This window comes from Cololabis saira, chromosome 20, assembly GCF_033807715.1.
Source record: "Cololabis saira isolate AMF1-May2022 chromosome 20, fColSai1.1, whole genome shotgun sequence".
Classification (NCBI taxonomy): Eukaryota; Metazoa; Chordata; class Actinopteri; order Beloniformes; family Belonidae; genus Cololabis; species Cololabis saira.
Genome location: NC_084606.1, coordinates 4148993 through 4176349, shown reverse-complemented (window position 1 = coordinate 4176349; position 27357 = coordinate 4148993). Strand labels below are relative to the sequence as shown.

The 27357-nt window shown below is 38.9% G+C and overlaps 1 protein-coding gene across 1 annotated transcript; it reads right to left on the bottom strand.

Annotated features, from left to right (window-relative positions):
• Positions 1-186: 186 nt before the first annotated feature.
• Positions 187-26733, bottom strand: LOC133420650 (acidic leucine-rich nuclear phosphoprotein 32 family member B-like). Its single transcript, XM_061710403.1, has 7 exons — positions 26565-26733; positions 16350-16499; positions 11969-12091; positions 7236-7422; positions 4670-4767; positions 2744-2810; positions 187-745 (listed from the first exon to the last, which is right to left on the bottom strand). Exons 1-7 carry the CDS (start codon positions 26616-26618, stop codon positions 672-674), a joined length of 753 nt encoding a protein of 250 aa, XP_061566387.1. The 5' UTR covers positions 26619-26733; the 3' UTR covers positions 187-671.
• Positions 26734-27357: the final 624 nt, after the last annotated feature.

The following is a 27357-nucleotide window of genomic DNA, read 5'->3' as shown; positions in this document are numbered from 1 at the left end:
TTTATTTTCCTCTCCTTCTGTGTCTCAATCTTATCTCTATTGCTTTGCTAATTAAATGGTGCAAACTAGTCTGTGGGTACAGACGGAATAAATTTAAAAAGGTGCACAATGTGTCTGTAAAGGAATGTATAAGTTGTTTCCACGCGGCAGTGAAGGCAGCACCAAAGAGCCCGGAGGAGACGGGAGCAAAATGTTAAGATTTTATTTACAAATCCTTTTTGCATGTTTTTTTCCATTTAACTTACAGAGTAAAAAAAAAAAGAAAAAAAAGAGAAAGAAAATCTTTTCAGTGTAAGTGTGAAGGAACGGGTGAGTCTCTCGGAGAGAGGTGAAGACGGAGGGAGAGACGGAGAGAGAGAGAGAGAGAGACGTGTCCCACGACAAACATACAAGAGTAAACAAAAAAAACAATTCTCTGAAAAAATATGCATTTTTTAAAAAGCTCTGTTGCCAAAAAAAGACAGAACACGGTTTTGCCCTGAGCGCTCGGCCGCGGGGAGGGGGGGGGACGGGGGAGGGGGGGAGAGCCGGAGGTTTGAGCCCCGGCCGACTCCAGAGAGACCGGGAGACGGGGAGACGGGGGCAGGGTGGGGGGGGGGGGGGGATGAGGGGCAGGAACGAGGGCGGGGGGGCCGGAGGTCGGAGGGGGTCGCAGATTCCTCCGTGGACCGTCACTCGTCTTCGTTGTCCTCGTCGTCCGGTTCTCGCTTTCTCTTCTCGCCTTTGGCCGGAGACGACTCCTCGTCTGTGGAGGAAGAAGCACAACGTTAGCAACCCGCTCGCTAAAAAACACCAACCGCACACACAAGTCTTCAATCTAGCAAAGAAAATACAGCTAATGTTTGGCCCAGTCCCCCCAGTCCTACTTTTCAGTCCTAACCCTGAATGTTGTGCGTTCCCGTGAGGGTCGTGGTGTTAGGGCTGGGCGATACGGCCTTTTATTAATATCTCGATATTTTTAGGCCATGTCACGATATATATATCAATATTTTGCCTTAGCCTTGAATTAACACTTTGATGCTACATTCACACCAGTATGATGATTCTATATGTCTACATTAAAACATTCTTCTTCATACTGCATTAATATATGCTCATTTTAAACTTTCATGCAAAAACGGGGAATAAGTCAAATTTACCAAAACTGTATTTATTAAACAGTTACTAAGCAGTGAGTGGCACAAACATAAAAAGTGTCATTTCAAAACAGAAATTGCACGTTGCATCTCTGACTCCCCGTCTGAAGAACATCTGCTAAGAACATGTTCTGGTTTTACCAGGTTTTACCAGGATGAGCTGCTCTGAGCAGGAGGGACCTTTACAGCACCTTTATAATAAATTGTAGGTGTAGGGACTGCAATGTTTCATCCTCTCCTCCTTTACTTTGCATCACTTTCACTTATTGTTAGAAATATGACGTCATATAGTCTTGTTTGACTTTGTTTTGATGATAGTGATTTATTTCATGTGGCTACATTTAAGCAACACTAGGTGACGTTTCTCAGCTCTGGAAGAGAAAAGCCTGAATTATGGTTCCGCGTTAAATCGACGCAGAACCTACGCCGTAGGGTACAGCGTAGGGTACGCGGCGATGCGGACTTACGCCGTAGGTTCTGCGTTGGTGTAACGCGGAACCATAAATCAGCCTAAAGGCTCGGCTGCGCGTGTCGCGCTAAGCGGCTCCTCGGCTCCACAGAGCCGTGCGAGGAGAAAACATCCCCTCCCGTCTTTACTAAACCGGTTAGCTTTGAAAATAGAATAGAAGAATGGTTTTCTAGGGGGCGCTGTTGAGCCGTTAGGCCACGCCCATTAATGCAAACCATCAAATATCACATTTATCACCAGGCCTGCCTTGCATGCAAAATTTGGTGACTTTTGGAGAACTATCAAATATGGACCAATCAGATGAAGGGTGGGCACGCTTTTTGGCGTCTAGCGTCTCCACGGTAACGCTTTTGAAAGAGAAAAGTAATGCGCGTAGTCGCAGGATGGAGACGCACATTTTGATGTATAACACACCTGGGTGCACGTTACGGTTCGGGCTGAATTACTGTCGAAGGAATGGCATAAATTGCTCCAAAATTACGCGATTAATTCAAATTCAAAAATGTTTTTCTCTCTCTTTTTTTCTTCCTTTCTTTTCCCCTTTCCTTTTTTTTCTCGACATTTCAACTTTGTTCTCGAAGTGCATAATGAAAAATAATCTTCCCCCAGTTCTAACTAATATAGAAACATGCAGCATGTGTTTCTTCATTCTAATTCTGATACAAGACTTTTCATTTTTTGCGGCTCCAGACATATTTGTTTTTGTGTTTTTGATCCAATATGGTTCTAAAACATTTTGGGTTGCTGACCCCTGGACTAGAGGAACTGGAATGGAGGAACAAAGATAATTTACTGAGAATATTAACTGGTGGCTTGTAAGAAATCACTAAGGAAGAAATGTCTGAAGAGGGAGGTCTAGTGTAGATGAATGGATGAATATTGTTACAACATCTAATGGAAAGAATTACTTTTAATTTAAGAACACAAAAAGAGGTATTTATTGATAATTGGCAAACATAGATTACATGTGTCTCTACCATAAGACTGGACTTCAGACTGGATTATCAGAATATTTTCATGTATTTACCGTCCCCTTATGTAGCTTTTACTTTCCCCTCGATACTTTTGTACAGATGTATAATTCTTCATGGTGATTGTTTGTTTATATGTAAAAAGTATTGTTTTGATGGCTGCTCACCGTCATCGTCATCGTCGTCGTCGTCATCGTCGTCTTCACTGTCCACGTCTCCGTTCACCTCTCCGTCCTGCAGGACAAAAACACCAGTGTTTCAAACTCAACTCCGGGGTCTGGACCGTTTTAGACAAACAGACTAAACACCAAACCGGTCCAGGTTCTGGTTCTGGTTCAGTGTTGAGTTTGGAACCAGGATTTCTGTTTCCACTGAGAAAGAACTGGGTAGAAAAAACGGTTCCAAGGAAGAACCAAGTCTTTACTGGACTAGAGGAACCAACAGAGTTATTAAAACGGCAACAGCAAGACAGACATTGGCCACGGTTACATGATTTTTAATTCGGAATTATTCAGAATTAAATAATTCAGAATTAAACCATGTGTGTATTTAACGACTTGTGAGCGTAGGAGGCTTTTTGAATTCCTTAATCATCATTTTTTCCGTAACTTCCAGAGAGTTAAGCACCATTCTGATAAACACACTAGGGCTTAAAGGTGACCTATTATGAAAAAGATGTTTTTTCTTGTTTTAACATATATAAAGTGGTCTCCCCTCACCCTGCCAGCACAGGGGAGACAAAATACCATGAATTTCTGCAGGGTCTCTGACCCCCGCCCTGCAGAGTCCCCCAGTGTCACGTGACCTTTTTTTGAGCCGTTTAGAATCTTCTCCTGTCGTTACGTCACGACGGGAGCAGATTTCCATAGGTTCAGCCTCCGCTGCTGAAACCACGCCCACAACCAGCTCTCTCCCCGGCTGGAGCTTCAGCCATTGTTCAGAAGCGGTGGCTGTTTCCACAGCGAGGGAGAGTAGAAATGAGGTTTTGCATCAACATTTACCCTCATAAAAGGATCAGTTCCAACAGCACGGACCCGGCAACTGCACACGAGTCGGCGGTAAGTTACGTTTAAAAAAAAAAAAAAAAAAAAAAAAAAAAAAAGGGTATTTATATTTGTATGATCTTTGCATGGGCTAAGTATTTAGCTTAGCTCCGGAGCACCGGGGCCGCATACGGAGCTGCAGGGGCAGCTCACGGACCGGACCGGAGCCCACGGGCTCGGGGGAGCCGGCGGCTCAGTACCGTAATACATTTTTCTTCTGTGGTTTCAGATCTTTCAAGCACCTGGAGCTGTTCACATTCAGAAGACGTGCGGCCCTTCCTTGAGCCAGCAATAGTGCATACATTCTATTTATATATTTTAACAATAAAGTTGCCATTTGTGAAAATTCAGTGTTGTGATTTCTTTACAGTTACAGGATTCATTTGTCTTGTAACATAAGAAGTGAAATGATGAGGAATCGGAGTAAATAACTGTGGTGTAACTGTTTAGAATTAAATTCAATCTTCCTGTGTGAAGACGAGGTGACTAAAGGCTGATTTATGGTTCCGCGTTACACCAACGCAGACCCGCGTAGGGTACGCGTCGATTTAACGCAGAACCGTGGACACACTTTGCTACGCAGCGACGCGTTGTCTCCTCCCATGCTACACGTCATTCAAGCAGCCAATCAGCACAGAGCCTCATTATCATAGCCCTGCCCCCTCTGAATCACTCATAGAAAAGGAGGTTAGAAGCGGTAAAACTATAGACAGGGCCCACAGGCTGAATTTCTGATTTATGTAGAAAAAACAAGATTTAGATTGTTTTTAAGACATTCAAGGCCTGTTTAAAATATACATTAAATGCCATAATATGTCTCCTTTAAGTCATTTTGACTCACAGACAGCACCAGGGTTAAAGTATTATTCATTAATATGAATTGTCCCGTCTAAATAAACTTAAACGCAGCGACGTAATGAAGTGGCTGCTCTGAGCACCGAGCTGTGGAAACAGACCGGTTCCCAGTTGAACCAGCACCAGGAACCGGTGTGGGAGAACGAGGACAAACGGAGGTTTGACTGTGTCGGTGTGTGTGTGTGTGTCACCCACCTCATCGTCGGCGCTGTCGTCATCGTCGTCGTCTTCCTCAGCCACCACGTCTTCCTCATCCTCGTCTTCCTCCTCCTCAAAGTCCTCCGATTCTCCCTCTGGGAAAGTGAGTTTATTTGTAAAACACAAGGTCAATCAAAGAGCTTACGTCAACATTAAAAAGCAGCAAGACACAATTAAAAGTAGTTAGTCAGTAAAGGCAGTACATCCAGCAGGTTCGTCTCATTCTTACAATAGCAAGAATTAAGTTTCTATTCGGTCAAAACGTACAAAGACCGGGTCAAATACAGGATTACTAAAGTAATCTGGAACAATTCGTACGGTGAATTAAATCAATTTGACAATTCTACGTCACAATGCCTGCATTCAGGGCTTATGCATAACTTTGCGCTATTTTCAAAAAGTATTTGATTTAAGAGTACGCTTAAATAACAAATAGAATGAAATAAAATGGTAAGAAACGAGGTAAAATAATAAAAAGCACACGTTAAAAAAAAAGGGCAGTAGATCCAGCAGGTTGGTATTTGGGTCAATGACGAATAAGGATTTTCAACAGCTCAATTTAAAAATAATAAAAAATAAATCTATTGCAGTAATTCCAACATTAACAATGCTGTGTACACAAATTCATATAACAATTTTAAATTGAGTTTTGTCAAGATGAATTGGAACTAGCTTTAAAAAAAGGTCAGGTGGTGCAACCATGATTTATATTAAAATAAATTAATTTCCTGAACATCTTGATATCTTTTTTTTTTTTTTTACAAGTTTTCCGTATCATACAAAAATATATATATATTTTTTAATGGTTGCGCAACATGATATTTAGTAAAATGGACATCAGTCAAACTTTTTGTATATTATGATGGAAATACAAATAGAAATGTGTTGCAATCTTACACACTACAAGACACTTCAGAAATCATGCCAGATAGAAGAAGATTGATTTAAAATATTTAGAGTGATTTCAAAAAAAGGTTTTCAAAACAAGAGTCATGGTCGGACGGTCGCACCACATGACATTCTGACACTAAAAACAACAACAAAATCACAAATAACTAGTATTTTTTGTAAAATTCAAGTGAATCCATACAGGACAGTCTCAGAAAATTAGAATATTGTGATAAAGTTCTTTATTTTCTGTAATGCTATTAAAAAAACAAAAATGTCATACATTCTGGATTCATTACAAATCAACTGAAATATTACAAGCCTTTTATTATTTTAATATTGCTGATTATGGTTTACAGTTTAAGAAAACTCAAATATCCTATCTAAAATAATTAGAATATTCTGGGAATCTTAATCTTAAGCTGTAAGCCATAATCAGCAATATTAAAATAATAAAAGGCTTGCAATATTTCAGTTGATTTGTAATGAATCCAGAATGTATGACTTTTTTTTTTTTTTTTGTTTTTAAATTGCATTACAGAAAATAAAGAACTTTATCACAATATTCTAATTTTCTGAGACAGTCCTGTAGTGAAAAGGAGGCAGGACTTGTTTGAGAAGGTTTATTTTATTTATTTCTGTTGTTAAAGATGTGTAGGTACCCTGACACTTAAATACTTTTTGGAAAACCTGATTGTAGTTTATTTGGTCTGAGCTGTTTTGTGAGTTTTGTTTTATTTCTAGTTTTTTTTTTATTGGTTTTTGTTCTTTGTTTTATTATTTATTTATCTGATCATATGATTTAGATATCTGATCATTCTGTCTATGATAGTGTTTAATTGATATCATTGCCTGGAACTGTACTGAATGTACTTTATATATGTGAAAATTAGGAATGGGTGATATTTTACCGTCAAAAAAATTCCCCACGGTAAGAATTTGTATCTCACGGTAAAAATGATAAATTCCTGTTGATGACGTTTTTGTGTAAAACTGATTTATGTTTCTGCAAAGAAAGAAAGAAAAAGAAAAAAGAAAGAAAAAGAGAAAGAGAAAGAAAGAAAAAAAGAAAGAAGAAAAAAAAGAAAGAAAGAAAAAGAAAAAAAGAAAGAAAAGAAAAAAGAAAGAAAAAGAAAGACAGACAGAAAAAGAAAGAGAAAAAGAAAGAAAGAAAAAAGAAAAAGAAAGAGAAAGAAAGAAAGAAAAAGAAAAAAAGAAAGAAAGAAAGAAAAAAGAAAAAAAGAAAGAAAGAAAGAAAAAAGAAAGAAAAAGAAAGAAAAGAGCCAGAAAGAAAAAATAATAAATTCCCGTTGATGATGTTTTTGTGTAACAAACGTGGAGGATCTGAGAGAGAGATAGATTTATACAAAGATGGAGTTGAATTGGTATTTTTTTTTAATCCTCATTTTTATCGTTATCAGGATAAATGCCAGAAATTATGGTGATACATTTTTTAGTCCATACCGCCCATCCCTAGTGAAAATGTGGAAAACGTTGATAAAAAGTGTTAAAAAAATAAATAAAATAGAATTATAAGAACAGAGGTAAAATAATAAAAAGCACAAGTTGTTAAAAAATAAGGGCAGTAGATCCAGCAGGTAAGTATTATTATTATACTAGCGGGTCGTTGACGGGTCGTTTATGGGTCGTTGACGGGTCGCTCCGTCCACCTCACCTTCCTCGTCCTCGTCGTCCACACAGTCTCCCTCCCCGTCGGAGTCGGAGGCCTCGCAGTCGTCGATGTCGTATCCGTCGAGGTAGGTGAGCTGCGGCAGCAGCTTGAAGATGGAGCCCCGGTAGTCGCCCAGGTTGGTCACCTCGCAGTTGAACAGGTCCAGACTCTTCAGCTGGGGAAGCTTTTTCTGCACACGGAGAGAGAGACCAGGTCACGTGACTGACGGGTTACGACGGCGGAGCCTACAGATCTGTAGCAGGACGACGGTTTCCAGTCTGATTAAAGGATTCAATTCACAACTTGTTCCCATGTTAGTTAGCTATGACGTTTGAAACATATTCTGCTCGCAGTCAAAACTTCTTTTTCCCTCCTTTTATGGAGAGAAAATCATTTTCTGATTTGTGCGTAACTTGCTTGACGTTAGGGCTGCAGCTGTCGAATATTTTAGTAATCGAGTATTCTACTGAAGATTCCATCGATTAATCGGATAAAACATTTTTGGTTAGTTAAAGAGCAATTATAAATATACATAAGATGTTAGATGTTAATTGACATCACTAAGACTAAATTATATAATACAGTAGGTTCATGGCTGTGCATTTAAAAACCCTGAACTTACACCAGTCGACCAAATTCACTGATTCACTCAAATAACTAAAGATCTTACCAAGAAATATTCTTATTTCTAACCTAAAAATGCCATTACACCTGATAACACACATCACTTAAAGGTTAGGTGTTTTCCCCACGTGTTTCAATTGAACTTTCATTTGTGTCAAGCACATTTTACGTTCTAGTTAAGTTTTAAGTTAAAGTCTTGATAAGATTTTCAGTTTTGTGTTCAGAATAAACTTATGAGCCCTGCTGTATTGGAGCACATTAGGCACCAGTTCTTGTTTTATCCATGAATGACTACAGAGATAAAACTGAAAACTACCCAGTTAGCTTTATTACGTTTTTATTTTTCTGACATTTTCTGCCTTTTCTTTTAGTTAAAACTGTAGCGGGAACAGATGTTTAGAGGAACCTATGTATGTACCGGGTTAGAGGGGGAACATATAGGAGAACGGACCAGAAGATTATAGAGTGGATTGAAAATAAGTTAAGCACTGAGCTACATGTGTCTCCCGTCTGAGCACGGCATGTTACTAAAACCAAACATATCCTCCTCTTTCTTCTTCCTTTACGTGCGCGGCGTCAGCGCGTTGTGCCACATTAAACGTAGCCTGGGTGAAAAACCTGCTTTGAGCTGCAAAATTAAATGATTCCTCGAGGCAGAGAAAATTCCTTGACCATTTTTTGTAATCTAATTATTTGAGGAATCGTTTCAGCCCTACTTGACGTTACGGAAAAAACACACAAAGCTGTAGATTAGGCATGGGACGATATGAAAATTTAATATCACGATATTAGTGGACAAAAATATCCCGATTACGATATTATCACGATATTAGCGTGTCGCTTATAAAATTCTTAAAATGCAAGGAAAAACACTAACCGTGGATCCACTGGTTCCTTCAGAACATTTATTCTCAAATCATTCTCAACACAGTGACACTTGAGGTAGAGAACAAATAGTGTACTGTAAATGTTATGCATTACAAAGTGTAAACTATAGTACCGGTACCGGTACTTATTTGAACTTTCTTTTTTTGTAAGAAAATACTTCCCTGAGAGTCGAAAGAAATAAGTGACAAAGTAGAGCCAAATGCACACTGATTGTATTACTCTCTGAAACTTTAACAGTGGCTGGCTGCCTGCTACTTAGTACGGCTCTCTGGAAAAATAATAAAATAAAGGCACTGCTCTGTAGTATACAAAACAAAAGCTGCAAGGCCAACACAAAGATTGAGTGAAAATAAAGTGCCACAGTAGTCAAATGCACACGGATTGTACTACTCTCTGAAAAAATATGAAATAAATAATAATAATAAATAATATTAATAAAATACATGAAAAAAATAACACTGGCTTCTACCTGGCTGGTAGCCTTGTGTGACCAAAAAAAAAAAAATAAATTAAAAAAAAAAAAAAAATTGGCGATAATTACAGTACCCCACGATAACGTTATCGCGGCCGTTTATCGCGATATACGATAATATCGTATATCGCCCCATGCCTACTGTAGATACGCACAAATGGTTTTGAAACTCTTCACGCCTCTAAGAATCCTCACAGATTCCTCTGCACATGGTGCATTTAAGGACTGGTGGAAAGCTGGGTCATCTGAGTTTCATCAGAGTCCAGTGTTATTTCTCTGATTCTTAATTACCTACCCTAAGAAGGTAAACTAACTTCAGACCAGCGTGATGCCGCCATCCCCGTCAGTTTGGTCGTTGCTTTAAAACTAGGCCTGTGTTGAAAAAAAATATTTTCCAATTCTAAATCGATTCTCATTAATTCCTAAAAAAAAAAAAAAAAAAAAAAAAAAAAAAAAAATCGATTTGTATGTCTAAAGATCGATTTTCTTTCATCATTACATTGCAATTTTTTTGTTTATGCCCAAAAAAGGAATGTTTTGTTGGACACGGATTAACTGGAGCCATGTTTTTGCCTTTAAATATGTTTAAAGGGATGAAAACATTAAAGTTTTCAGTTATAATTGCATAAATTGTCTATATTTCATTACTTTATGTTCTGTCTTGGGGTTATATTTGCATAAAATTCTAAAAACCAAATTGTCAAAGATTAAAAACCGAAATAGTATGAAAATGGAAAAATAAAACAGATTTCCTTCGTCTCTGTTTCCTCCCTGGATGTGTTTGGTAATTCTACACGATGTTTCTGTTTCAGTTCTATCAGCATTCTGGGAGCTGATTGGTCCTTACAGCATCATTAGCTGCAATACTTGCTGTTTAATCTCAATATAATACTAGTATTAATATGTTGCAGAACTACAGTCATATAATTCAGGCAACAGCTCAAAAAACAGTTTTAATAACACTAACCCAAATCAATATCGGAATCTGATCAAATCTTGATAATCCGATTCTGAATGGGAATAGATTCTTGACATTTGAATCGACCCCCACCCCTATTTAAAACATCCAATTACATTTGTACGGCTTATAAATGCACATCTGTCCTATAAGGAATTATAGACTATTACAAAGTAAAGGTGTTATAACCACGAGGTTCTGAGATATTCTCTCTTAGCCAGGCCAACAATTGTTCACAATTCATTACAACTTTAGAGGTAACTAAGTATGGAGGGAAATAACGCTCAACTCAGATGAAAGCTCAGATGACCCAGCTTTCCACCAGTCCTTAAATGCACCACGGACAAATCTGAGGATTCTTGGAGGAAAAGAGTCTCCAAACCATTTGTGTATTTAACGATTTGTGTGTGCATGAGGCTTTCTGAAATCCTTAATCCTCATTTTTTCCGTAACTTCAAGAGAGTTACGGACAAATCTGATAACACAAACACACACAGATGTTTTGAGTGGATTTTCTCTTCATGTCCCGTCAGAGACGTAAACAAACACTAACAAAACATACGTCACTATTCAACTGATGAATCCTGAAATTATTTTGTGTCCGTTTTGATTCAAACCTCCCAGCGGCTGCATTCAAACATTTATCAAAAACTCAGTTTAAAATTTCCCTTTTGACATTTTACCTTATAGTGGCCACGGTTACATGATGTTTTTTTAATTCGGAAAATAGTAGTTTTTTAATTCGAAAATAGTTTAATTCGGAATTATTAATTCCGAATTAAACTATTTTCCCTCGAGTTTACATGGAAATAGTAATTCCTCTCCAGGTCTGGGGGTTGGGAAGGTTCTGATTGGATAGGGGGGGGGACCGGAAGTTAAACTACCGGAAGAAAAACAAACTTAGCCGCTACAGCTTTGAAAAGATCACAATGTTGATGTTTCCTGTTTCCATCTGTTCTTTTAATTATTTCTATTTATGAAATAAATGGTCTCTGATCTTGACCAGCGTTTACTGCTGCTGCATCTGGAAACTTTGTTAGGAAAACCAGCCCAGTGGAATATAAGATCATGGAGACAGACGGGGAGGGAACGAGCAGAAAGAAAGACCGGGATTAATTTAAAGAGGAATGAGTGGATACATTTTTTTTCTTTTTTTTTATTATTAAAAAACAAAAAAAAAATCTTTTTACTTTATTATTTATTTTATTTAAATTTTTTTTCTTACTTTTATTTTATATATTGTTTTTACTAGCTGATATTTATTTTATTTTTATTTTTAATTGTTTTTATTTTTTTTGTTTTTCTAATTTTTTTCTTTAATTTTATTATTTTTTTTTTTACTTTGAATGAGTGCAAGATCGCGGAATTATTCTATTCAGATTTATAATCGGAATAAACCAGCCACTTGCTTCTGAATTAAGTTTAATTCAGAATGGCCATTTTCATTGGGAATTAGGTGCTTACATGGTCATTTTTACTAATTTTAAAATCAGATTTAATTTTAATTCTAAATTAAAGAGGAATTAAACTTCCCATGTAAACGCACTCATCATGTTTCATCACGGTCTGGTTCTACTTTCTTTTGTCGTTTGGTTTTCCTGGTTTTGGTGCAGAAATCCTCACATCTTACAAGTTTCAACACGGTAAACACCAGGACACGATACGTCCCGTTGGGTTTTACTTAACGGGCACTTGAACCAGGTCGTCTGTTAAGATGTTCTCCTCAAAAACACCCCCCGGGTAGAAACTACGAGACAAATACGAGAAGAAAGTGTGAGAGTGTAGCGGTCTCACCAGCGGCTCCAGCGTGCTGATGTCCTTGAACTTGTTCCCGCTGAGGTTCAGGTGCGTCAGGTTCACCAGCCGCTCCGCCAGAACCTCCAGCCCGCCCGATATCCTGTTGTCGCTCAGCTCCAGCTGGAGGAACACAAACCAGCCACAAAACAGCCATCAAACACAAACATCAAACACAAACCAGCCACAAAACACAAACCAGCATCACACACAAACCAGCCATCAAACACAAAACACAAACCAGCCATCACACACAAACCAGCCATCAAATACAAACCAGCCATCAAACACAAACCAGCCATCAAACACAAACCAGCCATCAAACACAAACCAGCCATCAAACACAAACCAGCCATCAAACACAAACCAGCCACAAAACAGCCATCAAACACAAACCAGCATCACACACAAAACACAAACCAACCATCACATACAAACTCAGGCCCCGTTTTAAACGTAGCAAAAACGGTGGTGTTTTCATGCGTTTTGGCCGTTCGTTTACACGAAAACGAAGCTCAAAGTCTCCAAAAACCATCATTTCTGAAACTCCGGCCAAAGTGGAGATTTTCAAAAACTCAGTTTTCACGTTTGCGTCTAAACAGAGGAAACGGACATTTATTCTTCAGAACGTCACATTATGAGACAGAAACGTCACCAGCGTCATGAGTGACACCTGTGTTTACAATTAGTTTGTAACCGTCAATATTTTCTTGTATTTTACCTGTTTTATATTCTAAAGTCACACTTAAAAGTAACTCCACTTCTCTGTCACTCCAAACCAAAGACTCTCGTTCATCTTGGAAGTAAAGCCTGATTTATGGTCCCGCGTTACACCAACGCAGAGCCTACGGCGTAGGGACGCAGCGATGCGCGCCGTACGGTGTGCGTCGCTGCGTACCCTACGCCGTAGGCTCTGCGTTGGTGTAACGCGGGACCATAAATCAGCCTTAACTGGAAGTTACACGTGCCATTTGTTGATGTTTTTTCCAGGATTCTTATTGGCTGGCATGACGTTAACAGCATATTTATGCGGATTCGTGTAAACGAAGAGATTTCAAAACGTAGAGGGGGAAATATCCGTTTTTGTAAATACCCGGCCATGTGTAAATGGGGCCTCAGACGGAACAAAAACCATCAAACCAACTCCTCAGCATCTGGTACTGGTACCCAGTCCCAACCCCCCCCCTAGACCAGGGATCAGCAACCCGTGGCTCTTTAGCGCCGCCCTAGTGGCTCCTGGAGCTTTTTCAAAAATGTTTGACCTTTTTTCTAGTGATGCACCGATTGTTCGGTAACCGAAATTGAAAAACTAACCCCATAAGAATTTTACCTAATAGACTGGCCGCTGCCGTAATAAATCGTTGGCCAACCAAAAAGTAACCACATAAGAATTTGACCTAACATTCACCAGGAGGTGGAACAAAAACAACAGAATGCTGGGAAATTAAAAAAATTTCATTTTTTTATGTTCAATAAATATTTTCTACCTTGTAATTTTGTAAAAGATTTTTTTCTTTGAAAAGCCTAAATCAAATGTATTTGATTTATGCAATGGTGAAAAAATTGGCAAAATAAATGAAAAACTGCTGAAGACCCATGTTCGGTATTCGGCCAAGTGTTTATTATTATTATTTTCGGTTTCGGCCACAAATTTTCATTTCGGTGCATCACTACTTTTTTCCCTTTCTAATCTCAACATTTCGACTTTCTCAAAATTTTGACATTTCACAAAATTTCAACTTTTTTCACGAGATTGTACTTCAACATTAATCTTGACATTTCGACTTTTTTCTCAACATTTCGACTTTTTTCTCGAAGTGCATAATAAATAATCTCCCCCCAGTTATAACTAATATAGAAACATGCAGCATGTGTTTCTTCATTCTAATTCTGATACAAGACTTCATTTTTTGCGGCTCCAGATATATTCGTTTTTTTGTGTTTTTGGTCCAATATGGATCTAAAACATTTTGGGTTGCCGACCGCTGATCTGGCCTTTCACAGTGAGGGATTTCAGATGAACTCGCTGAAAATTTCCCAGAATGCTTTACGTCATCATTTGCAGACTGAATCAAACAAGAAAACATGGCGGACATTTCTTATTTTTTACTGAATAAAATCAATATGTTGAGTTAGTTTCTGCATAAAAACGCGTTTTGATTACATTTCTCGTGAGAACTATATAATTTACTTTCATAATATTCACTCAGTGAATGTATATAATAACTCGTTTGCTCGTTCTTTCAGATCTCGCCAGAATAAAAGCTGATTTATGGCTCTGCGTCATTTTAACGCGGAACCATAAATCGCCGGCGGCTCTTATCATCCCGAAAACATCGGGTCAAATTTCTTAACAGGTTATTTGGATAAACTGAGCCCAGGTTGGGGATCTTAACGGTTACTTTTACGCCTGAAAAAATATTAAAACTTACCGTATTTTCGCGACCATAAGGCGCACATTTTTTCTTTTTTTTTTTTTTTAAATGTGCCGGGCACCTTTTGAAACGGTGCGCCGTGTCTATTACCTGAATTACGGTAATGTAAGGCCGGCCACCATGAGAACGGTAAAGGGAGAAGGGGGCGGGTGAAGCCCCCGTGAGTTGCGACGTGAATGAGACTCCACTGAGCTGTTTAATGCGAAACAGATGATGAAAACTTTTAAGGATTTGCTTGATGTGTAAAGTGAAATAAAATACAATCAAACTAAGTTTTGCTCCGCTCTATTTAAATAAGCACACTTGTGTGTGTGTGTTCTGCAGCGCGTGTGTTTTGCATGTCGGGAACCGAGGAAGCACCTGCCGTGGGTTTGCGGGGTCCGATCGCCGCATCCCCGCTGCAGATCCAGTGCTCTTTCCCCGGGAGCCCCTGCTACAAGTCCATGTGGGCTCCTGCGGTCCTGGCCGGTCGGAACCGGTGACTTTCCCCGGTTAAAGCAGCGGCTGGAGCAGCGCGGTGATGCGCGCTGCTGCAGCCGACTTCCTGGTTCCCCAAGCGGTCCAATCACCTGGTTCCTGGCCGCTTTACGAGAAGGGATTTCTGGGGTCTGTCTCAGGTCAGATCAGCTTCACCCTCCGAAATTTGCAGCCAAATCTGTCGGTTACAAACCCGGTACCGGATCCTGACATGCGCGTGTGTGTGTTCGCGACGCGACACACACTTACTGGTTTATGTGGCGCTGGCCTGGCGCAGCTGATGGACAGAAACTGTGGTGATTTTTAAAAGAAAAACTTTGCATAAGACATTTCCAGCCGGAGTCATTAAAAGGGTGAATGAAAAGAGGGAGCTGGATGAAGGGATGATGATCAAGAAGCCGAGACAGGTCTGGAAATTCGGACTGGCGCAGATGAATTAACGGAGCTCCTGTCAGATAGGCTACAACCCGGTACCGGATCCCCGACAGCGCGCGTGTGAGCGGGTCCAGCGCGGGGGACCCGGGACGCGGGACCCGGGACCGCCGCGGGACCAGCGCGGGGGGGGGGGGGGCGGAGCGGGACCCGGGACCCGGGTCCCGGGTCCCGGGTCCCGGTCCAGCGCGGGGGAGCAGACGGGGAGCGGACCCGGTCCAGCGCGAGGGAGCAGACGGGGAGCGGGACCCGGGACCGCCGCGGTCAGGATTTTTAAAAGAAAAGCGTTCCCTAAAGAGACTTTTCCAGCCAGAGTGAAATGAAAAGGGCTGGATGGATGAGGAGATGATCAGTGGCTGAGACAGGTTTATGTGCAGCAACCCGGTGGTTTTTTAAAATTTTTTAATGCAGAAACAGAATATGAACCTTTGAAGGGTTTGATTGATGTGAAAAGTGAAACAAAATATCAAACTAAGTTTTGCTTCCGCTGTATTTTTAGCGCGTGTGTGTTTTGCAGCGCGCGTGTCTGCAGCTCCGTCTCCGTAGACGGCGCCTTTTGGGTCGGTGCGCCGTATGTGTGTTTTAAAACCAAAAATGACACACAAAACTGAGAGTGCGCCTTTCCACACAGTGCGCCATATGGTCGCGAAAATACGGTAATAAAGTGTCATATTAACAGCGCTACAGCTGAAATTAAAACAGTTTTTATCTCTGGGCTTCCTGATATGGTGTGACGTTTGTGCAAACGTAACTACACAGTCGCTCACGTACCCGAACATAAACCACGCAGTGACGGAGAAGTGGTGTCCCAATCCCTAGGGAACATTACAAGGGCCCTAATGTTTGTGGCTTCATTTTTAGGGCTAGTGGTAGAAAGTAGGGGGGGATTGGGATTGGCCCTAAAGCTTCATCTGCAGCACCTACTTCATCATTATAGATTCAAACGTTATTCATAGCTGTACATCTATGTCTGAGATTGGAACGGAGAAGCAACAGCTTGTGCAGGATGGAGGAGGTTAGGATGGAGGAGGACCAACCTTTTTGAGTTTGGCCAGCTTGGGGATGTCTGCTACGCTGGTCAGGCCCACGTTGATGAGGCTCAGCAGCTCCAGGTTGGAGAATTCCTCCGTGATTCCCTCGATCTTCCCCTCGCTGGAGCGACAGTTGTCCAGGACCAGCTCCTGCACCTGAGGGGGAGAGGGGGCAGCAGTCAGACATAGGCCTGTGTTGAAAAGATCCATTCTCCCATTTTAAATCCATTCTCAGATTAATTCCTAAAAATCGATTCGTATGTCTAAATTGCGACGTGTACTTCGCAGCCATCCGTTTTTTTTTTTGAAATTACAAAATAAAAATAGAGAAATAAACCAAAATAATCCGTTCCCCATCTTTTGTTTTGATAATAAAAAATTCATTGATGTGTTTGAAAATCGAAATTGGGAATTAAAACAGCAAGTGGAAAACTCTTTTCTCTATTTCCTATTCGTTTACTGAAAACAAGGATTGGACAAATGGGGGGATTGCACATGCGCAGTAATAAATGGAGAGTTGTTTCTGGTTCTTTTGTTGATCAGATTGAAAGTTTACATTTTTAGATATTTAAATGTTGAAACAGAAAATAAATCAAATATGAAACCTGGGAGTGAAACATGAGTTTAATCTGTAATCTGTCTTCACTCCGTCATGAAACTGCAGTGATGTTGTGACAGTCCGTTCAGCTGCAGCGTCCAATCAATAACATGTACTGAACTCTAACTCTAACTGCATTGGTTATTTATCATTAAAGCGGAGCTACAGTAAAATATTTTGATTATTATTTATTATTGAGTGACTTTATGTTAATGTTGATGACTGGCAGTGAGTTTATAATCAATAAAACTGCACTCTTTTGATTTCTGATGTTTTTATTTTTCTGAAAAATGCTTGGTTTTCACCGAACCGAAGTCATATCGTATCGTATCGATAGAGATATCTGGCATGAATATCGAGATATGAAATTTTGTCCATATCGTTCAGCCCTAGTCTCCGTTTCCTCCCTGGATCTGTTTGGTAATTCTGACCCACGATGTTTCTGTTTCAGTTCTATCAGCATTCTGGAAGCTGATTGGTCCTTACAGCATCATTAGCTGCAATACTTGCTGTTGAATCTCAATATAATACTAGTATTAATATGTTGCAGAACTACAGTCATATAATTCATGCAACAGCTGAAAAAACTGTTTTATTAACAGTAACCCAAATCAATATCGGATCGAATCAAAGCGTGATAATCGATTCTGAATCTTAAGAATCGGATCTTGATATTTGAATCGATCCCCAGCCCTAGTCAGACAGCAGTTCTACCTCCACATATACATACATACATACATACATACATGGGTGGGTAAAAATATCAAAAAAATCGATGCATCGCAATAATCCGCCCTGATTCAATATGGATTAAGCAAATCCTCTGAATGGATTCTCCTCCTGGCCAGTGGTGGTGCTGTGCGCAACATTTTCTTATGATTGGCGTTTTGTGGACAGTGGCTGCAATGACCAAACAATAAAATGGCGACGATGGCAAGCGGAAAATCTTTCAGATGAGTTTGGACTCATTTTGAATTCCCATTTAAAGAAGTAACACGAGAAACGGACTAAAGTACAGAGGAGTGTAAAGCCCCTTTCACTTGGAGGGTGAAAAGCACAGACCGCCGCCAGCTTTCCCATTCATGTGTATGTGCTGCCGCGGCGCAAGAGCCGACCTCTCTGCACGAGAGGGCGCCTGCCGCGGCGCCTCCCTGCCCGAATTGAACATGTTTTAATTCCACCGTGCCGTGAGGAGTTGTGTCCAGTAGGAGGGAAGGTGGTGGAGGCCCCGCGCCGACTCTGCGCAGAGTCAGTACTGTAGTACAAAAGTTAATATAGAAAACATGACAGCTCTGTGTCAACATGATCCGCAGGTTTGTCGTGTTGCTCTTAGACGCAGCAACACGACTAACCTGCGGATCATGTTGACACAGAACAGTCATGGGTTTTTAACTTTTGTACTAGTACAGTCCAAATGCACAAGTTCATTTCATTTGTTTTATACAAATGAAATAAAAACTGCCTGCATATATAGAATAAAAATGCTTCTTGAATAAAATAAATATCCCTTTCCTGCATAACAATTAAATTAAAATACACTGTGCAATTAATACAATGTAGACAGTAGCAGGCAGACTTTTCCACTGAGGTTGACAGTTGTGCAAATAACAAAACATTTGTGCAAATCTCAAATAAAACATTCAAGTCAATTTGTCACAAAATAAGCTATTTCAAAATCATAAAAACATTTTTTTTTTTTTAAATCGATAAACTATATTGTCTCGTACCATATCGCGTTTGAAAATATATCGATATATTAAAATCTTGATATATCGCCCAGCCCTAATATATATATATATATATATATATATAAAAATAAAGCACAGATTACAACAATAAAGAAAACAAACCTGTGGCTTTACCTCTTTAACACGTCTACACACGTCTGTACACCAGTGTTACGGGTCGTTCTCTGAATCCAATCACACGACACCAAACCGGGTTAAACTTTAGCCAAAACGAGGTGTAGTTTAATAGAAATACACAGAAAAACTCCCACAGGGAACAAAAAACATTCCTCACAGGAAACTCAGAACTTCTTCACAAATAACTCAAAAATCATAGGGAGAAAAACCCACCAGCAAACTAACAAACAAACCAACAAAGCTCAGAGTTAACTAAACGAACCAGCAATGAACAACTGGCAGCCCCTCTTTAACCTCTCCTCCTGATGAGCTGACGGGCTGCAGTTTCAGGCTCACAGCGCGACTCAAGGCTGAATTATGGTTCTGCGTTACACCAACGCAGAGCTTACGGCGTAGGAAACGCAGCGACGCGCGCACTACGCCGTACCCTACGGCGTAGCTCTGCGTCGATTTAACGCGGAACCATAATTCAGGCTTCACAGCACGACTCCACTGTCCGCCGGCGCGCCCGGCTCGTGCTCCTCGCCGACTCCGCGCTCATATATTTAATACATTTATAAAGCCCATATAAGCCCAAATCCCTGCCTGGCCGAGCCCTAACGCTAAGGCCATGGTAGACGCGGCACCGCTCTGCTCACTCGCACATTACGTGACCAGATCACGTGACTGGTCAAATCGCAGCCTTTGCTGTTAGAAAATCTCGTTTTATAACATTGCGATGTCGCAAATGCAATTAATCGTTCAGCCCTAATATTTTTATTCATTCACTTTAGGGGGGGGGGTAGGCATGCGTGCACAAAAGAAAATTGTAAGATCTAGCGTCATTAAGGATGTATCTGATTGCCTTTCTTTTGTGAAATAAAAATATTTAAAAAATAAATAAATCTGCACGAGCCGACCGGCACACCTTTCTGAGCTTAACTGTTTACAAACAGCCCACATCTCAATGCTGACCACATTTTTACACGTACAATCTGCAGTTCTAGACTTTTTTTACATTTTCGTGACAATTCTGGTTAAAATGCGAAGCTTAATTTGAAGAACGTGTGAAATTAATTTTGAAATATTTTGTGAATAATATAGTTTGTCGTTGTCATGTTTTATTTGGCATTATTAAATAATTATACCCATGAGATATTTTACAAGATATGAGTGATAACACGTGTTAAAAAGGCTATTTGGTGCTATAGGTGTTAGGGCTGGGTATTGTTAAGAACCTCACGATAAGATTTAGATTCTCCAAGTTCCGATTGGATATCGATATTGATTTAAATGCTTCGATATCGATTCAGTAAGACGTAGAAATACACAAATACCTGTTGGCAATTTGTCATTATTTTTATTTTCATCCCTATTAACACAGGGCATGTTACTTCACATAGAAATTAACTGAGCAATTAAACTTAGCAGCCCCATAATGGCTCACTTGTGAATTTGGACTGTAGGACAAAAGTTACAATAAAAAAAAAACACATGCCAGTTCTGTGTCAACATGATCCGCAGGTTTGTCGTGTTGCTGTTGTATTTTATTTCTGCCTGGCACAACTGGTTTCCCCTGGCTGTTCAAACAGGTAAATACTGTTTATTTTGCATCCACGTATGTCCTGTTTATTAAAAATAAGTGTCCTTGGTATCGGTGTAACGTTCATGGTTTTAGCGTTGCAGATATGGCTGGATAATTCAGCCGCTACTTTAAAAAGCTACCTGGAGAAGCAAGAGTGCAGGTGAAACTGCAGACAATTAACGTTACGGGCAGTTAAAAAGTAATAAATCACGTTACTGACGAGACGCTGAGAGTCGTGCACAAACACGCATGAAGGGACCGGTGATAGTGAGGACTGCAGGTGAGGAGAGGCTGGTTTCTGCACTCAAAACTGTAATATATGATTAAAAACACTATCACTATTTATGTCTACAGGACTGTCTCAGAAAATTAGAATATTGTGATTTTCTGTAATACAATTACTTTATTATTTAACCTTTATTTAACCAGGAAAGCAAATTAAGAACAAATTTCTTATTTACAAGTGCAGCCTAGGGGTTAAGAAAACTTAAGAAAACTCAAATATCCTATCTCAAAAAATTAGAATATTCTGGGAACCTTAATCTTAAGCTGTAAGCCATAATCAGCAATATTAAAATATTAAAAGGCTTGCAATATTTCAGTTGATTTGTAATGAATCCAGAATGGATGACATTTTAAAAATTGCATTACAGAAAATAAAGAACTTCATCACAATATTCTAATTTTCTGAGACAGTCCTGTATATGGAAATAAATTAGTGGTGGGACTCGATTAAAAAAAAAAATCTAATTAGAGGCTTTGTAATTAATGGCATATCAATATATAATATAGCAGTTCATAAGTTGGATCAGCCGACGCTGGGGGACGGACCGGAAGTTACGTCTACCAGAAGAAAAACTAACTTAGCCGCTACAACTTTGAAAAGATCACAATTTTGACGTTCCCCGTTTCCATCTGTTCTTTTAATTATTTCTATTTATTAAATAAATGGTCTCTGCTCTTGACCAGCGTTTACTGCTGCTGCATCTTGAAACTTTGTTTGGAAAACCAGCCCAGAGGAATATAAGATCATGGAGACAGACGGGGAGGGAACGAGCAGCAATCTGGATACATTTGATGTGCTTGTATCCAGGTTTCCACTCGGTAGTTTTTTTAAAACTAAAGTTTCCGCCCACCGAACCAGCAACGACTTCCCAGCGGTTTAGTTTCCGTTGTTGTTTCTCGTGTTGAGTTCTGTTCGTCAGTATTACGGGGAACTACTGGGAACTCGTGCAACGAGAAACGTTCCGCGCTGTTTGGGGTGCAAAAGTAAATTGCGATTAAATGCATTATTTTTCTGTAGTTAATTAACGCGATAAAGTCCCAGCCCTAAAATAAATACAAAAATACTTAGTGCATGAATTGTTTTGTTTAAGGTGAAGACACGTCTGCAGCAGACTGAAGGTTGTGAGGAGGCCATGATGGACCAGACCAGGAAATAAAAATAAATAAATAAAGTTTAAGGACCATGATGGACCAGACCAGGAAATAAAAATAAATAAATAAAGTTTAAGGACCATGATGGACCAGACCAGTTCTTGGACAACAAGGAGCATGAGGTTTTACGGATGGAAAAAAAGAAGCTGAAATGTTCTGTCTGGTTCCAAGATTTGTCAGTAAATGTCTGAAACCCTACAAAAACCCAGAATCTTACCAAGACTACTTGTCTTATATCCAGTCAAAATGTTTTATTTTTAGTCCAAAAAACATTACATTCAAAATAAGATAGTCACCTAAAAAGTTACTTGTTCTAGACCATTTTCACTCATTTCAGTTAAAATTTCACTTGTTCCATTGGCAGTTTTTCTTAAAACTTTTTATTTTTGGTAAGATTGAGTATTTATATTTTTACGTTAATAAAATAATGCTTTAACATGAATATTAGAACTCCCAAAATACAAAATATGTTGCTTCTAAAAGTGTTTGAGGCAGAGTTGGGTAGTAACGAGTTACATTTACTGGAGTAAGTTTTGGGAAATGTTGTACTTTTAGGAGTAGTTTTGAATCACTATACTTTGTACTTTTACTTGAGTAGATTTGTGAAGGAGAAACTGTTCCTCTTACTCCGCTACATTAGGCTACGTTGAGCTGTTACTTTTCTTTTATCCCTTTTATCCGCGTACGTGTCAATCTCATGACATCACTGGGTGATTCTTTGGGAAAAATGTTTGTTTTTGCATGTTTTGTCACATTTACACAGACTCAAACACACACAGAGTTTCTATGAGTTCATGTTTGTTCTAGTTCTGCTGGTTAAAAAAGAAAAGTACAAAGGCTGGACATTTTGTGCTACTTGTGCTTAATTTATTTTTTTATTCTGTTATTTTATTTATTTATTAAAGTACTTGAATTTACTTTAAGCTTATTTTAATTTAAGCTTCTTTTTTATTAATTTTAATTTATTTTATTGATTTAATTTGCCTGAAGATGATTATTTTGTACTTTTGTCTGTTTGAATGGTTGTGTTAAAAAAATAAATCAGACTCAAGTAATTATTTGGATGACTACTTTTTACTTGTACTAGAGCCATATGAAATCCGTTTTATTTTTTGCCCAATTCCGTTTTATTTTTTCTCAAATTCCGTTTTTTCCATTTTAATATTTCTGAATTCTGTATTTTGCTTTTTATCGTCATTTTTACCATTAAAAAAAAGTGTCTGGTAAGTGGAAATGAATAAATGTCCACAATTTAATAATATATAACAGTCCATTTAATGTTTAAAGTGCCTGAAATTAGTGAAATACTGTTCAATTACATTTTAAAGAGAAATAATAAATATATAAATATTTGCAACTTAACATGTGTAACTTTAATTACACATATTTTTCTCTCTTAAAAATAAAATAGATTTCATTTTATTTCAAATGCTATCTTATTTTATTTCTTTACCAGCAGTTTGAATTTCCCCTTTTCTTTGTTAATTGTCTCAACACATTTTTATAATAAATTAATATAAACACATCTTAACAATTGAACAGTTTTGCAGTTTTTCTTTCTTCCCCTGTAATAATCTTTGCGGCCCACTAGATGGCGCTCGCGGCCCAAGTGTGGGCCGCGGCCCTATGGTTAAGAATCACTGCTTTATATCATTAATGTGCAAACAGCCACAAAGTCTTGAACAAACTCTCGCCTTGCGTCTCCTGATGAGGTACTTGATGTTATGGTTGTTTGCAGGGCTGGTGTGCTTTGAGAAGCACGTTGTTTTTCCTTGTTCCTTACATGGCTTTTGGAGGCTATGTGATCGTCGCACGTGTTTTTTCGAGTCCAGTCCACCGTATGTTGACAATATTTACAAAAAAGCTTGTTGCCTGATGCATAGAAGTCAGCGTACTGCTCTGCTCTGTATGTAGCACTTAGCGTGGAGTTCCGTAACTTTTTTGCAGACCCTAGAGGGGAGGGAGCCGCTCGCTTGGATGTCATTGTTTTTTGTGGAGCACTGTGGAAGTGGAAGTACACGCCCGTACCATTTTATTGTGAAAATCAGAGAGCTCTGTTTCCGCCCTAACACACAGCACAACTGCATGGAGGACGCTGGTCAGTTATCTTAACTCACATAAACACATTGAACATCCTGTTAAACCTTCAAATTAAAATGTAAAACCATTTGACGATCATGATGTAAACAGCAGCACGTGTGTGTTGTGTATATGCGCGTTCGCGTGCGTGGCTTAAGCTCGCTCCACCGTCTTCACTTGATTTCTAATGTTCCATTTTCTCCCGAAAACTGAATTTAAACCCAGATTAGGGCCAATTCTGTAATATTCCGCGTTTTATTCTAATTCCATTTTTATTGGTCATTTCCGCGATTCCGTCCGCGATTCCGTTAACACGGATTTCATATGGCTCTAACTTGTACTTGAGTCATATTATTCTGAAGTAACTACTTTTACTTGAGTACAGTTTTCGGCTGCTCTACCAGCTCTGGTCGTCACACTAGGATTAATAATCTGTTGTGAACAAGCACCAATAATCCTAAAAAAGTTGCACTTCCTCAACTATTCCCTCAGGGATATAGACATATATACGGCGGTTTCGTGTTGGGACGCGGCCGATATGTACACGGTTTATACGCGTATAAAACATGTTGCTTGTAAAAGGTGTTTGCTTGAGCCGGTTGAAGGCCCGGTTTACCCACACGCATGTGATCAGGATGGAGACGCATCCGCCTCAATTACAGCAGGAAAAACCCTGGAAATTATCTTTATTTGGTTTAGGAATTATGGTTATTGGGCCTTGTTTCATTGTTGTCGTCGTCTCTTTCCTATCTATGCATTCGACAGGTTCAAAAGCAAATACAAAGAAAAGATTTTTGCAAAATACAGGGACGAGGAGACACGAGGTCGTGATTGTGTGGGGATTCAGAACAATGTGTATATAAAATGGTATATATAATAATGATTATATTGTTTATGATATATATATATATATAAAGAAAATTAGAATATTGTGATAAAGTCCTTTATTTTCTGTAATGCAAAAAAGTCATACATTCTGGATTCATTACAAATCAACTGAAATATAGCAAGCCTTATATTAAAATAATAAAAGGCCTGCAATATTTCAGTTGATTTATAATTAATCCAGAATGTATGACTTTTTTTTTTTTTTTTTTTTTTTTTTTTTAAATTGCATAACAGAAAAAGAACTTTATCACAATATTCTAATTTTCTGAGACAGTCCTGTATATTATTTATAATTAATATATAATTATTTATATTATATATAATTGTACAATATTGCAATGAAGTGCTATAATATAATAACAGGTATATTTTTTGAGAAAGTACAGCTTACTATTATATTTATTTATATTTTTATTTTGTATTCAAGCAAAATTGAAAAATAAACAAGGGGTAGGACCTCATAAGTTGTTTTTTTTTTTTTTTACTTCCTCCTACTCCTTTTCGGGCATGAAAGTTTATTTCCCTTTGACTTGTTTAATGACTGTTTATTTGTATTCTTTTCTGATGTTTTGTGTAATCGTTTTTCCTTTTTTTTTATTTAATATGCTCGAAATAAAGATTTAAAAAATCAATTCTTTAAACATAAGAAATAAATGGTGTTTAATTAATTCCCCAAAATATGAGTCAAATTAAACTGAGGTGATTTTTTTGAACGCGGCCCGTTTAATGACGTCACTACTTCAGCCCGAGTCACGTGGTCGCCCGAGTCACGTGGTCTCCGCCGGTCACGTGGTCGCCGGTCTCCGCGCGGTTCCCAAACAGCACGAAACCAGAGATAAACGTGGGCCGGGACTGGAAAACCATCAACATATTACACTAATAATCCACGTTTTTATAGTTTTAATAGACGCAACACCGCGGGAGACGCGGGTTAAAGCCCCGGGTTAAAACTCCAGCCTCTAGCGGCCGCGGGACCCGACTAATCTCTGGATAAATGATGAGAAACAGCGGCTTGTGGTTAAAAACACACCGACCTCCGTCTAATTTAACAAAGACACGAGGTTTATCTTTAATAAAGTTCACCGTTTGAGCCTCATAATGGAAGAATTAATCACCAAATAATAATACAATGTCACTTCCTTCCATTTTAGCAACAAGGAAGTTTAGTTGGGACACTTTTATTATTAAAACCAGTGTCTATAATGCTGCGTTCCATTTACCTCGGAAATCGGAACTGTGAACTGGGAATGGCAGCCATTTTTGAATGGCAAATCCCACTTCGAGGGGCGTTCCAGTTGAAAATTCCGACTAGGAACTGGGAAATTCCGATTTCCGAATTGGTCTCGCGGCATTATGTCGCGTTCCATTTGTCCTCGGAAGTCGGAATAGGAGCGGAATTGGTGTTGAAAAGCGTTTAAATATAAAATGCTTGTAATTGTAATTTGGTTCAAAGTTTTAGTCGGGCCCAGGTTAAAAAAAAAAAAAAAGGAACTATATTTAGCTTCTCACAGCTCATTTATAGCTGTATAAATAAAAAAAATGGGGAGAAAATAGTAACTGCGTAAGTAAGTGAGCTTATTTTTTTTATAGTTTTTCCTCTTACAAGCGGCGTATATCAGTGGAGGGGGTTTTAAGTCATTTTTATTTTTATTTTATGACTATTAGTGGTAGTTTGAGCGGGTTTAGAGCGGGTTTTGGGGAGTTTTTCCGGGAGCGGAGCGGCCATGTGCTCGCCGCCCCCCACGCTGCCTCTACCGGGGATAAAAGTGGATAAAAGCGGCTAAACTCACCTCCGACGGCGACCGATGCCTCAGCTCTAGAGAGACCCGTTTCTGCATCTCCATTTTCGTGTGTTTCTGCCTGAGTTCGGGGTCTCCGCTGCTGCTGGAAACTTGTTTCACCAACGAGCCTTTTACCGCATCAACACGCGGAGCCGCGTCAAGTTCCCGCCGGTTCAAATGTTCCGCTTCCGGTTCAGGCGTTTCAAAGTAAAAGAGGGAAATGTGGTGTTTCAATCAGAGCTGGTAGAGGAGACAAAAATTGTACTCAAGTAAAAGTACTGTTACTGAAGAATGATATAACTTGTTAACTGCTTGCTTTGTTGTCTTTTTAGTAGTCATATTGTACATTTCTGCTCATATTGTACATTTCTGTTCATACATTTTATCTCTTTATATATTTGCTTTTTATATTTGTATTGTATTGCACCAATCATCACAACAAATTCCTTCAAACTTGGCATTAGTGGTGGGAGGATACCTGTAACTCACGATTCAATACTGTGGCGATATGTGGCCCACGATAACGATAATATCACAATATCTACGATATTCGATATATTGTAAGAAATTTCATCGATATATCACGATATATGTAACTGAAAAAGAAAAAATACCCATAAAAAGGAAAACGTTTGTAGTTATGCATTTATTCAATGCCAAAACTTTATACAATGTACAAAGAGAGTGCATTTATAAATAAATAAATAAACAAAAACTAATATGTTTTCTATTTAATTTCGTCTACTTTGACCCATATCAAACTTTTGAGCCAAATAAGTGCATGAACAATAGTGCGGTGATC

Excerpts from the sequence above, each read along its gene's own strand:
- LOC133420650 (XM_061710403.1), bottom strand. The coding sequence starts at position 26,618 with ATGGAGATGCAGAAACGGGTCTCTCTAGAGCTGAGGCATCGGTCGCCG. Across the intron at positions 12,092-16,349 it reads AGCTGGCCAAACTCAAAAAG|CTGGAGCTGAGCGACAACAG; the intron begins GTTGGTCCTCCT and ends GTGTTCCTCCAG. Across the intron at positions 746-2,743 it reads CGACGACGATGACGATGACG|ACGAGGAGTCGTCTCCGGCC; the intron begins GTGAGCAGCCAT and ends CTTCCTCCACAG.